The 13,379-nt window shown below is 35.1% G+C and overlaps 1 protein-coding gene across 9 annotated transcripts in view; it reads left to right on the top strand.

The window, feature by feature from the left end:
• Window positions 1–6,856, top strand: part of LOC128175431 (EH domain-binding protein 1-like) — a 57,398-nt gene extending 50,542 nt beyond the window's left edge. For all 9 annotated transcript variants that reach the window (XM_052841051.1, XM_052841052.1, XM_052841047.1 and 6 more), the window contains 2 exons: window positions 665–779; window positions 4,858–6,856. In XM_052841051.1, coding sequence (XP_052697011.1) covers window positions 665–779; window positions 4,858–4,939 — 197 coding nt within the window. In that variant the 3' untranslated portion in view covers window positions 4,940–6,856. The remainder of the gene's footprint in view (window positions 1–664; window positions 780–4,857) is intronic.
• Window positions 6,857–13,379: the final 6,523 nt, after the last annotated feature.

Genomic DNA, 13,379 nt, shown 5'->3' with positions numbered 1-13,379 from the left:
AAATGTTTCCTTCTTAATCGGGGCAGGAAACCAATCCTCCTTGTTACCTTTTTTAGAATTACTCTTTAATATATAGATAAAAGTATATCTACCGTACTTTTCTTTATTGTAACTTAATAAGATTTTGGGATTTAACGTGTTTTAAGATTTCACTTAAATTTTCATTATCTGGTTTCGCATGCAGGTTTATAAATTTACAAATGTCAAAATATTAATCCAATAAATTATACTTTTTTTTTTTTGGATGAATATATGAATTACTGTGGACCAATATTCGTGGTTTCATGGGTAACCCTTGCCCACAAATTTACATCCCCACAAATGATATACAAGCATTTGTTTTATAATGTTTATTAAAATTATCCAGAATTTGGTACTAATGAAATTATGCCCCTACGAAGCCGGAAAATTTTGGCTACCCACGAACATAGACCCCCACAAGTAAAAATGATTTGACAGCATTTTTATTTCCATAAAATTATCACTGTGTGTTTATATTATATTGTCTTTGAGATTTTTTTTTAACAAAGATAACAGCATCTTTATTATATAATTAAAATAAATAGGTAAGGATATATTGACCCCCTGCTTCAGTAAGTTAAGAAACTTAAAGTAAATCATGAAAAATATTAGGATTCAATTCAAATATGAATTATTTTTTTAGACTGGCAGAAAACTGATGCCCAGAAGCATCGGGAGAAACTTCTTCTGGAGGAACTAGTGGACATTGTGAACAAAAGAGATGAAATGGTTCAACACTTGGACTCACAAGAAAGAGCGTAAGTACCACAACAAATATTATACTTTGTAGCCAGAAACCTTGGTAGAAATGCTTACAATTTGTTAGAGTTGGTGTTTAGAAGTCCAACAGAGGAACTTTTTACTGATTATTCCAGCATGTCTGAAAGATCTGTCACCTTTTTTCTTTCTGATCCCTGTGCCATCTTCAGTCAAATGCAAAATGAAGCTTAACCTTGTGGATAATGTTATTAAATATCATTTTGAAATGGTGAAACAAAGGGATGCAAAAGATCAATGGCTAATTGAGGCATCCCAGCTATCCATCTATTTCAAAGCGTAACCAGTGTCATGTTAGTTCCAGATCAAGTCCCGCTCAATACCTAAATTATAGGTCATAAAGATTCAAATTAGTGGGTGGATTTTTAGACATGCTCTTTCTGGCTTTGTCTTCTGATGGTGTTTGACTCTGACCGATTCCTGCCAAAGTCTCATTTTGACAGAGAATACCTGTTTTAGGCATGCTACGACTGTGCAGCTCTTTTGAACAGGTGGAATAATTATTGGCAATTATAATTAAAACTTTAATTCATATTCTTTCTGTAGTTTGTTTTCTCTCAGAATGAAATAAGAATTGAATTAAGATATATAAATATATGACGATTTTAATTTGTAAACATAATGATTAATATTGATTTTTGCAAGCAAATTAGTTAATGTATTTAAAAAAAAGACTTCATACAATTATTTGGAATGTTCTTTTTCATTAAGAACAACAAATTCAAAATCTTTTTGGAAACAGTTTGGAATACGATTTATTTTACCAATCTTCAAGGAAATATTCACATTGCATTTTAGTTTTCATATCTTCCTTAACAAATACTCTTTCCCTCTGTCCTTGATGAATGTGTACTCTTGGTATCAATTATACAATAAAATGGTCATCATTTGATCCGATTATTAATCGAATAGTTATTTGGAAGATGTTAGCTTAAAATTATTTCCAGTGTAAATATTTTATTGGTGAATCATTCTCTTCAGAGTGGAACTTTAAGAACTGGGACCTTCTTCTCCAGAAATAAATGTCTCCGTTTCTTTTGTTGCGTTCCAGGGGATTTGTCTCTCTAATCTGTGATTGCCGCTTTAAGAGTCTTTAGTGGTAGTCTAATCTTATTACACTTCCAAATTCTCAAAACATATGCATGTCATTACTATTTCAGAACATGAATTTCTGTTCCTCTTTTGTTCCTAGTCGTGTCACATTCTTGTCCAGATGTCTACATACTTACATTTTGTTTTATCACAGAGTGAAGGGTAACACCGCTTTTCTGTATACAATGTACATGTTATAAACAGTCTTCATGTATTTAGCATTGTACCTATTTTAAAAGAAGTGAGCTTCTTGTCTGGAAAATATTTTAATGACATCTTAATAATGACATCTTAATAATTTTCAGGTTAAGTTTTCTAGAACAATGAACTCCACTTTTCAAAACTGCTAAAATTTATTTAAAGTTGCAGAAAATAAGTTCAAGACATTTAGATGGCATACTGACACTAAATAAGAGATAATAAAAATTTTGTTCAGTGTGAATTAATGTCAGTGTGATAATGATTTTTTCTGATTTGCAATTACAGAACTTTCACTAGAACATTTGTATTAACCAGGTTTTCAGTGTAACTATATTTTTCTAAACAACATTGTTTCATACTTAGTGGTGCAGGTAAAAGTAATCTCTTGTGATTTTGTGACTGCATACAACCTCTAATGACTCCATTTATACTGAAATCATTCACTTAGTCTGTGTCCCTTGTGAGTTTGCTTGACTTTGGTCAGACAAAGTGTAAGTAATGGCCTGAAATAAAAGCTTTTCAGTGAAGCAGAAGATGGAGCTGCTTCCCCATTATCAGCATTGTGTTGGTAGTGATTTTGTCTAATTAGCTCATTTTAAAATTAAAAGGAATTTTAGGATTGTTTGTCATTCGCAAGGAGTAGATCATACCTTTAGCACTATCATGTATCTGGCCAGAGCAAACATGGTTTTTAGCCAACTCATTGTGTAAGAAATGGCAGGTTAAAGGTACGATGCATGGTTTACCAGATGTTGGCTGAACAACAGTTTAAATTGCTCTTCACACAAAAAAGTAGTTCCAACTTAAAAGATGATGTAGAATGTGTAGCCTGTTGGTCAGCGTACATTTACATTCGATGTATTTATATATACATCACATGTTAATCTTGTTCTTTGTCGTATTCTAAATACCGTTTTGCCCCATATTGTTTTTGCTCTTCTTGACTCGCAAACGGTTTCACCCCATCTTGAATTCGCCCAAACAAGGTTGACGTGTTTTAAAAGAGAGATAAGTTTAAGATATTGGAATTTGCCCAGTCTTAAATTAGCCCATTGACAACGAGAGCGAAAAGAGCAAAAATAAAACGGGCGTGAATATTTCCCTGTATACAGAACTTCATGTTTGCAATATAAAGTTGCTTTGCGGCAGAATACATTGTTTACACAAATAGCCCCTGTTATCAAACTGAGAAAACAAATGGTTGAGGGAATTATTTGAACAGTAAATCTTAGTTGCGGTGTTAAATTTCTGACCCTCCCATAATTTCTTATATTTATGATATCAATATGAATATGTATTAATATGCTTATAAACAAAGTTAATTCATTAATGATGACTCAATGTTTCTATTTAATCTGTTATATAATGCCATTTCATAAAAAATGTTTTCAATATATACCCATCAAATGAGCCTGGATGTGAGTACTTTGAGTACTTTGATCCATGTCTGTTTTCTGTTCTTCAATCCTTCTGTTCATCCATCAGTCTTTGTGATCAACTAATATTTCAATGAAACTGTTCAAGCTGCTTAATGAAACTCTGCTATTTCTAAAGTTACAGTCAGATGATTCAAGAAAACAATTTAAGGTCGGTAGCGGGTTTAAAATTTTGCGCCCTCTGCGCAGGGTATTGCGCATTACTGTTGTAAAACACAAATTTAAAGTAAAATGTTCAATCATAAAGGTTATCATGTAACGTTTTTGTTTCAGAAAAATTACTTATCAAAAAATTATTTGAAGTGAAATGAATTGTTAGAATAATGTCAGAAGTATTTTAATTTTTTCGGCGCTTCTTCAAAATCGACATTATTTTTGTCGGAGTCAACGTCTTAGGATGAGTTGAGACTCTGACGTAACAACTGACAAAAATTAACGTCGTGCATTTTCTATTACAGCGTCAATAATTAAAATCAAAACTATAAAAACATATATGCGACCCTTCTACGTTCTGTGTGAGTGGAAATGTATTTTTTCTTCTAATACATATAAAATTAAATTTGATTCGTAAACATCCTTTTGTTTAATACAATTCTATAATGTAAAATGGCTGGCACGGCACGTTTATAGGATCAAACTATGAGGACGGATAGTCTAAAAACCATCCGTTCAATTTCGTTTTAATTTGGCAAAAAGTTTACTTATACGTTAACCTTCCATCGCTGAAAATTTAAAGAAAATTATATGTTTGTAATTTATCAAATATGAAATTGAAAATGAAAACCCTCATTTTCCTGTATAATCCTACATAAAATGTCGGTGATGAATCGGACATACGACCAAATTTGAGCGCGACAAACAGATAAACTATCCGGTCAATTTATTTTATATTTTGCACATAGTTTACTCAGAAGTTGACATTTCACTTTAAAAAAAATTAAAGGAAATCGTATGTTTGAAACATTCTCCCCCGTGACTCCTTAAAATGTATTTATCAAACATTATACAAAGATATGTATTGCTGAGAATATTCAAACATGCTACAATTCTGATGTTGGCCCTCACTGTGACCTTGTCCTTATTTTGTGTTTATCTGAGTTTCAAATTTCAAGTAAACTGTTCAAGATACCACAAAACTTCATCCTTTACTAATACAATTCGGTACAAAAAAAATATGAAAAAAGAGTCATTAAGTCTAATTTTACTAGTGTGTAGATACAAGGCTCATTTTTTTATGCTATATACAAAAGTGGCATTAGGAGGGGCATTCATTCCCTATGGAAATACATATTTATGATACATAATTATGCTGTTTGTTTCTTTTATCAAGCATTGAAGATGATGAGCATTTGGATAGAAGGATAACTCAGGGTAAAATCCTACATGACAAAAAGGAATGCTGCATCCAGTGAAAAAAGGAATGCTGCATTCAGTGAAAAAAGGAATGCTGCATTCAGTGAAAATAAGGAATGCTGCATTCAGTGAAAAAAGGAATGCTGCATTCAGTGAAAAAAGGAATGCTGCATTCAGTGAAATGGCCATCAACAGAGTGTGTCTGGTTCCCTCGCCTACAGCTCGGTGTACCAGTTGAGGACACGACTTTACTGTGAAGTACTTGACATACTTATACAGAGCTATTGATGTTTCAGTACTGCTTGGATTTGTATTGTATGTACTGGATTTATTCCAATTATCCGTAGAATTGGCTAAAAACCTGACATAATGTCTGTTGTTTTGGGGTTTGTTGAGATTTTTTTTTCAAATAGAACCAGAAAAATTTTTCCAATATTTTACACAAAAAGTAACATAAAATCTAACTTTAACTGAGAATGCTATAACTTAGAGAAATGTGAGTACTTGCAAAATAATTTACATCTGTTTATAATGTAAGAAGATTGTTATTGCTAATAGTACAGTTTAACGTTAAAAAGTACTCCGGAAATCCTTACATCTGTGTGCACTGATGTTACTATGAATTGCATAACCAAGTTGTTGTACCATGGGAAAACAGCTTTATTTGTATATTGATTCAACAGATTCAATTGAGAATTTATTTCACAGTCATACACTTTCAATAATAAATGTTTTACATATTTTTTTCACGGAGGCTTCATCTTCATCTTTTGAATCATTGCTAGGTGTTTTGCCTGTATTGTCAAGGCAAATGAGTACAAATACGTGTACGTAATATCATAAAATTTTTCATGATATAATATATATTATATAATACTGTTTTTGAAAATAAAACTTCTGACTGAACAAAGTTCAGAATTTAACATTTTTTCAGCTTTTGGGTGGACTATGTAAGCTATATGTAACCTTTTGTACTGGTGAATATGCACGTAAGCACATTTCAGTGTATTTATACTTAAATAATTTGAGGGGTGGGAATGTAATTCCACGCCAAGCCCTAATTGTGAAGGAATCACCTTCTAGCTGTCTCTTCAGTTGTGGGACACCCCTGATATTTTTCTTACATTTCTGGGACACCCCTGATATTTTTTTACATTTCTGGGACATCCCTGGTATTTTCCTTACATTTTTGAACACCCCTGGTATTTTCTTATATTTTTTTGGGACACTTTCATTATTTTCCAGGTGTGCTCCCGACCCAATCTGCCTTATTCATTTTATAGAGCTTACTACCCCGGTATTCTAAATTCATGTTTTGTGTTTAAATGGTGCATTTTGGCATAATTGTATGAGCTACATGAATTAAATATAATGGCGGATATCTCATCGACTGATGTTTTTGCTAAATTATTTCAAGTAGGGTTTATTCAAATGGACAATCTTGATGTGTAGCAGTAAGGGGATGGGTTTTGATAATGGTTACTATGACCAGTTGAATCAGTATTATGGCTTGTCCTATATTGAAGATTTATTGTAGGCTCCAGCAAAATGAACTATTTTGTCATCTTTGCAAAAGTGATGAAAACTTTTTCAGAGTTTGTAAAAGATTTTTCAAAAACTGGGCATTAAGAGGTTTGTCTTTGTATTTCATGAAAAAAATTATATTGGATGTATTTTGGAATAGCTTACATGTATTCAATTATATGTCCAATTCATGGAGAATGTAAAAAAAAAACTACATAAAATACTCATTAGACTTTATAAGACACTGTAGCTTTATTTTTTAACTGATTGGTTTTTTTTAATGATGAGACAGATTTGTCCTGCTCTGGTTTGTTCGTCTGTAGAGGTTAGATGTAGATTGATGTATGCATTGAGATAGACTGTTCAGTTGTGGTGCTTTATTTGTTGCCATATATATATAAACCCATGTATTTGTCAGAATATTGTACTGAAATAAACATCTCAAAATATTATGACTTTTATATTCATACCTTTCAGACTTCAGATCTGTGGTTTTTAACAGACTGTATGTCTGTTGAGCATGATAGTAAGCCAAAATCCTGTGGCCTAATTGCAAGTACACCCCATTGTCTCTGAACCTGCTTTTACTTTAAGAGTCTTAAAACTCCCTGTATAGTTGGGTGTAATGAGAGTGAATTTCAGGTGTACCCGAGATGTCCCCATTGACCCTTCACTGCGCTTTCTCTGACAGCTGGAGATGACGAGAGATGCCTTTTTCTGGCAAAATTATTAATTTTTTAATTTTTCTCCAGCAGTTTTCCCTATCCACGTTGGTATAGCATACAAAAGCCTCGTTTTTAGATTGCTACTCCGCTGTAGTTCTTCTCCGGAGAGGTTCGTCAACTGTTGACAGGTTTTTGTAAAGTTATTAAAATGCAGAATAAATAAACCTGTAGGACCTCTCGGGAAATGGGTCCGTTTTCTTTCGCGGGTGAGGAGAGCGATGCGGGTCGAGCTAGGGTACTTACAAACTGTCGGTGAAGCGAGTTGGCTGACATTCCGACTGTGCATCGCTCGTCCATGTTGGTCGCCGGACCACACAAACACCCCTTGTATTGATTGATGGCCCAAACACTGCCATCTTTAGTCTGCACGAGTGTCTTGGTAAAAATATTGGTCGTTTGAAGTCCATTTTGCCGGCGGGGAGAGTAGGTCAATTTGTTGCTGGGGAGAGAGAGGATGTGGGAGGTATATTGTGTGCTACGATTGCAAGTGGGTCCGCTAATGAACATAGAAGAATACCCTGTCTGTCTATACAGATGAGTTCAAAACACTTTTCTTTATCCGTAAGAATGTTTAAAAATGAGAAGAGATTTGGGGAGAACAATGGCATGTTTTGGGTTTCCTTTCAATATGTCGCACGTAAAATGTACAATGTGATTTCAGAAGCCTGCAAATTGCTGCAAGACGATTTGCACAGTGGGACCATCTGTTTCTAACCTAGCGGTCAAGCAAGTTTAGCGACATTTTCCGTCTGATAAAATGCAATCAAATCATCCGCCAATATTAATCGTAATAACTATCAATAGAAATGAAAGAGAAGTCCCGTTTGAATACGAGGAGACCGAAGCACCTGCAGCGGCTCCGGTAAGGAGACTTAATCAGTTTACAAAGTAATTAATTAGCAACGCTTTGTAATGCCGTTATGTACGCTACTTTTACGTTTTCTCTTCATTGAGATGTCGTGAAAAGACGCACAAGTCTTCAAAAGCCGCAAGCTCGGAGTGATTGGTCACCTATGTTACCTAGATCGATAGCGCAGACTTCTGCGGTTGGAAACTTCGTTCCGTGGTAACATTAAAAATAAAAATACCCTAAGATGGCTTTCTTTGGCTGTAAATGGGTAGATTATTACAATAAGAGCATCTTCTGTCACTTGGTAGTCACTGAAGTTCATCATTTTCGCATAATGTTTGATAATGGCACTGATTAGCGCTCACGCTGACCGTCGGTCCCTTTATATTCTGATTAGTTTTAACACATTTCATACGAGATTTTTTTCTGTTGTTTTCCATTCCATTAGATCTTGGACGGGAATATCACAATATTAGGTGACAAGAGAAAATATCTTATTGGAAAAAACCGTTATTTGATGGATAAAAACAGAACTGAGTGAATTAGATTGTCTGTCGAAGTACCGCACGCGACACGCGCACCCTTTCATCTTTTGTAGCTTTTGCGCGCTGTTCCTCTTTGTACCGCGCGAAGGTGACGTCGCTTTCACGGTTTCCTTGATGACCGAGCGCGTGCACCAGCAGGCGATTTGTGGTGTATGCTAACGAGGTGCGGTTCCGGGTAGTGTTTAATTGATTCTAGAAGTTTTTGGAAAGGGTCGGTGTATTTCCGATCTTTTAGTCAAGAAGGTCAAATAATTTTTTGACCCCAATATTTTAGAACTTAACCGTACGACAATTTCTTTTGGTCGCCAATTTGCTGGTTTTATTCTTGATGAAATGTATCACAATTATTTCTGGTGTGACCACATGGTGGAATAAAGGGTGTTGAACGAAAACTATAAGAGTCCCCTACAAGTAAAATAGGACAGGATGTGGGTCCATACCTCTAATTTGGACCATCCTTAGAGTTTATTTTTCGAAAAATAAAAGGCGATGTACTTGCAAGATGACCTTTTACCATGATAGGGTTCTTCAGATCTCAGCGTGTTGTACGCCTCTAAATAGCCAGAGTCCGCTTGACCAGCGTACCTAACTGTGTGGACGAACCAGTAATGACGAAACAAGACCAAAACGTGCGTAACACCCCCATTACCCGTTGCCCGTGGGTCGTCTAACAATGGGTAATGGATTTACAGTCGTAATCATTAGCTTCCAATAAACATATTTTTACTTTTTTATTTCTTTATTCTAGTTGAAAGATATTGTCGTCGCGTTTTCCCCTGTGCTTGATGTATTCAGAGGGAACGCCTCAATGACGATACAGGGAGACGCGAGTAATAATTATTGTCAGATTAGGATGTTTTACCTTGTGGGTTGCATAATTTGTTTGAGAGTACACTTTTAACAAGATTGAGCTGACCGATACCTTCTCACCCGCTGGGAGGGACTTGTCCCTCAAATTCTACGCTACATAAAAAGAGAACTTTGAAATGAATACTTGATCTGATCACATTTTCCTCAATCTATATACAATGTACCTCTTTTGATATATAAACAAATTAAAATACATTAATTAATTTGACTAAACAATAACAATATGCGCTATAAATTAAAACATTCATTGACGATTTAAACTAACTATAAGCGTTCTTTGAACTGAACAATATTGTATTTATTTCAAATACAAGTTTTCTATGACGCATCTTGTTGTTTGTGAGTTGTACAAGGAGTCGCTCTCCTCGCTTTCTTGAGGTGATAAGGTTGTTCGGTGCCTCTCATAGACCCAGTAATCAGCAAGTCGGCTTCTTTTGAAGTTTTACTCCAAAAGGGTGAAAAAAAAGAATCGCGACTGCGAAATTTTATCTTGTTCCGTTCTAAAGATATCCAGACTTTAGCTTTTTTAATCCGCACGGGTCGGCGAAAAGAGTTCTGCGGGGCGCTGTGCCCTAACACTCCGCGGCGAGAAAATCCGGATTAAGTTCCCTGAGCTCTTTGGTCGGCTCGGCTTCAGTGAGATTACTGGAGCCTAGGGGGAGCCACCGTACCGGCATAGCGGTAAAGCACGGGGGACGGAGCTGGTCGTCGCGGGACCGTCAGGTCTCCCACTGTCCCAAACAAAACTAATCTTTCTTGATCACTCCATTCGTGTTTCTCTTCAAGAGAATTATATATTTTGGAGCTGTCCTCAAAATTCTTTGTCTTCAATTATCATTCTTTCATTACTGTATCAAATCAGAAAACTTACCCGTTTTGATTTTATTAAATGTGGTATTAGATTAAAAAACTAGTTTTAAAGCCATGTACTTAACTTAATTTGATTTTATCGAATAAAATTCAATAAACGACACTATCAAATTTTATTTTTTTAATTTATCAGAATAGTTTACCATTGTGTAATTTTTAATATAAACAATATGTAAAAATATTCTGTGAACAGTGTTTCGGTATTTTAAGCCTAGTTGTTTTTTGGTACATGTGTACAGAAATGCGCGGGAAGTGGAATGTGTATTTCATCTGAAGGACCGAGATCGTCCTGTCCTTTACTGAAGTGTTGTGTCAAATCTAGAATCCATGTAGAGTCCAGGTGTTCAAAATCCCCGCGTACATGACAGTTACGTACTTGTCCGCTCACAACTACATGCTCAAGTAGAATGTCTCTTCTTTTTTATTTTTCCAGACTGTTAAAAACTCAGTTATAAGAGGAAAACTGTATGTTTTACATTCAATAAATGGCTGGTGTCAAGATAGGGTAGGCGTTCAAAACGCATCTCTAAAAAAGGTATGTTTCTTGATGTCATAGAGAACATTTTAATTAATTGTTATTTAACAATAGATAACTAACTATATTTAGGAATTGGGCGATTCATAGAATAGTCGAAATACGGGCTTAGAGTTATATCTGCATTTCCTGAGCCCCGGCCACTTGAGCAGTTTCGTTTCCTGTAGGAACACTTTCGAATCCTTTGCTTTATGTTTTTTCTCTTAACGAAACTTACTAAAAGAAAACGATTCCCTATCGAGTAAGTTGGCTTTGTATTTATGATATTTTTGTTTTTTTTAAGTGTGTCTAGGCCAAATCTGTACGTAAAGAAGATATTTGAAGGAAAAAACCCCAAAAACAATTACTTATATTAGCTTATGTTCTCTTTGGACTGAAAACATGAAATGTAATTATCGTTATTTGTATTAAGAGAGAAATATTGAAGTATTTATTGTGCGTAGATAAATTTTAAAGCTCTTTATCCTGCAAATTGTGTCTTGAAATGAAGATTGTTTATAACAAAGGTGCGATTTTCTTTTGTCATGAGGTGAAAATTTGATTAAATAATGAGGGCATATACCGGTATGACGTCATAAACGTGACGGAAAACCTTTTTACATGTGAGAATTCCTGCTTGCTTGATAATGTTCGGCCTTTTAGAGGACCGGATGGTCATTTTTAGACTGTATTGGTTTCCTTGAGAAAAAGAGCTCTGTAAAAAGATATGGGAAAATACTCAAAATTAGAAGCTAAAATATATATTAAAAAAATGTCCTTACTAAATAATAGTTTATAGCTTAACAAATCTCATCTTAAAAAATTGAGGTAGATTTGATGGTTAATTTGTTGAACTTCCAGCCACCTTAAACCAAACAATACATATTTATTGTACAATGCATTTCACAATAACTTTATGCTTTTGATCTGGGTACTTTGTGTTAAAATTTTATCGTCCGTACACTTGAATTTCGTAGTGGCAATTAAATCTTCTGGTTTCCATTCCATTTCCGTGCGCTTCTCCTCGGTGATACGTGTTCTTCCGTAAAACCGACCTCAGTTTCCAATTATATACCAGTTTTTCCCATTTGGAGCTGTAAGCTATTGAAATATAGGAAATATCTCCTTAAAATTCGAGATTTTTAATTCGTTATTGTAAACGATCAATTCAAAAAGTTTTATTTTATATCATTTGGGATTATTTTGAAGTAAGTAATACAAATAATTTGCGCATTCTGTGTTAGATGACAATTAATGAAATTTGCGTACCAGATAGCATTTATTCTGCGAAATATCACGAGATATCACCGGGATCTTCACAGTACGATTTCGTTTTTTATTAGAATATAACGGTATAATTCTGCTAGTATTGGTTTCTTGATTAATAAGATAGCAGGTTTTTATTTAACAATTAAACTGCCGTTATTCAATGTCGTCCGCGGCGGAAGGACAAGCCGACAAGTTCCTGCCACTTCGTGCAAAGTGTTTGTGCTCGGATGGCCCTCGTTCACGGGAGTCTAATTTATCTCGGAAATATAGACTCCGAATTGATTAATTTTCTTTTTATGTATATATTGCAGTGTCTGCACTTGACCGATTCTGACTTTTATCCGTAGAATTACGAATGAATTCAACCGCGCTCCGATTCCGGTTTTCTTGGACGGTGATTGTTCTGCGCGCGTCAAGTGTGCGCACATCGCTACTCCTATTCGCACGTGGTTTGTCGCCGTATTTCAATGCACTGTGTTTTCCGGCTCCATTTCCGCCGCGTTGAAAGGTAGTGCTTTTAAGGAGACAATTGAATAACACAAATTTCCGATATTCTAAAGTAAAACATCGTCAATCGATCGTCGTAAGATTGCTTCCAAGCTAAGGGAGAAAAGCTCGGTCGGGGTTACCAACGAAAGAAATCTATACAACAAAACGTATCTGTTAACTTTATACATTGATAAAAAACCCCACAGATCTTAATTGTTTAATTTTCAAAATAAAAATATTTCTTAATGAATAACTAGAGGGATTTTCCAGCGTGCTTTCGATTTCCGGAGGAAGTTAATTTCGCCACCTTTTATCGGTTCTACTTGAGAGGTCTGTTGTTTCTAGAACCTGAGTTAGACACGACTTTAGCAGGAAGTTGTAGGACAGTTTTAAAAAAAAATAATCACGACTTAAATGCTTTGTCTTAGTATATTTGGATCAGAGAAGGCTTAGGGAAACTCGTGACCAGGGGTCTGCTTGCAGGCGTTGGTCATTACCAGCTTGCGCCGCGTTCTGGACAACAAATTACCACTGTCCTACGCTCTCTCTAGTTCTCTGATTTTTATGAGGTTTTTGGCCTTTTTTCCTTTATAAGGATATAACGTCTGGTCTTCTGCTGATATTTGTTTATGGTTCTTTGTTGTCAATTACACTACGATGATTTTATACGAATATTTAAATCCACAGTCGTTAAAACTATAGCAACGTGCAACCAACCGCGTGGCCAAATTAAGCCTGCTAGGTTCCTCTTCGTTTGCACCAATAAAAGTTGGTGTAGAGTAATATTTTCTCATACCCAACTGTGTTATTTAATTTAAAAATGATATCGTCTATCTGTTGGTG

Source organism: Crassostrea angulata, chromosome 3, assembly GCF_025612915.1.
Source record: "Crassostrea angulata isolate pt1a10 chromosome 3, ASM2561291v2, whole genome shotgun sequence".
NCBI classification, from domain to species: Eukaryota; Metazoa; Mollusca; class Bivalvia; order Ostreida; family Ostreidae; genus Magallana; species Magallana angulata.
The sequence above is the reverse complement of the archived record's forward strand: the minus strand, read 5'-3'. Positions and strand labels throughout refer to the sequence as shown.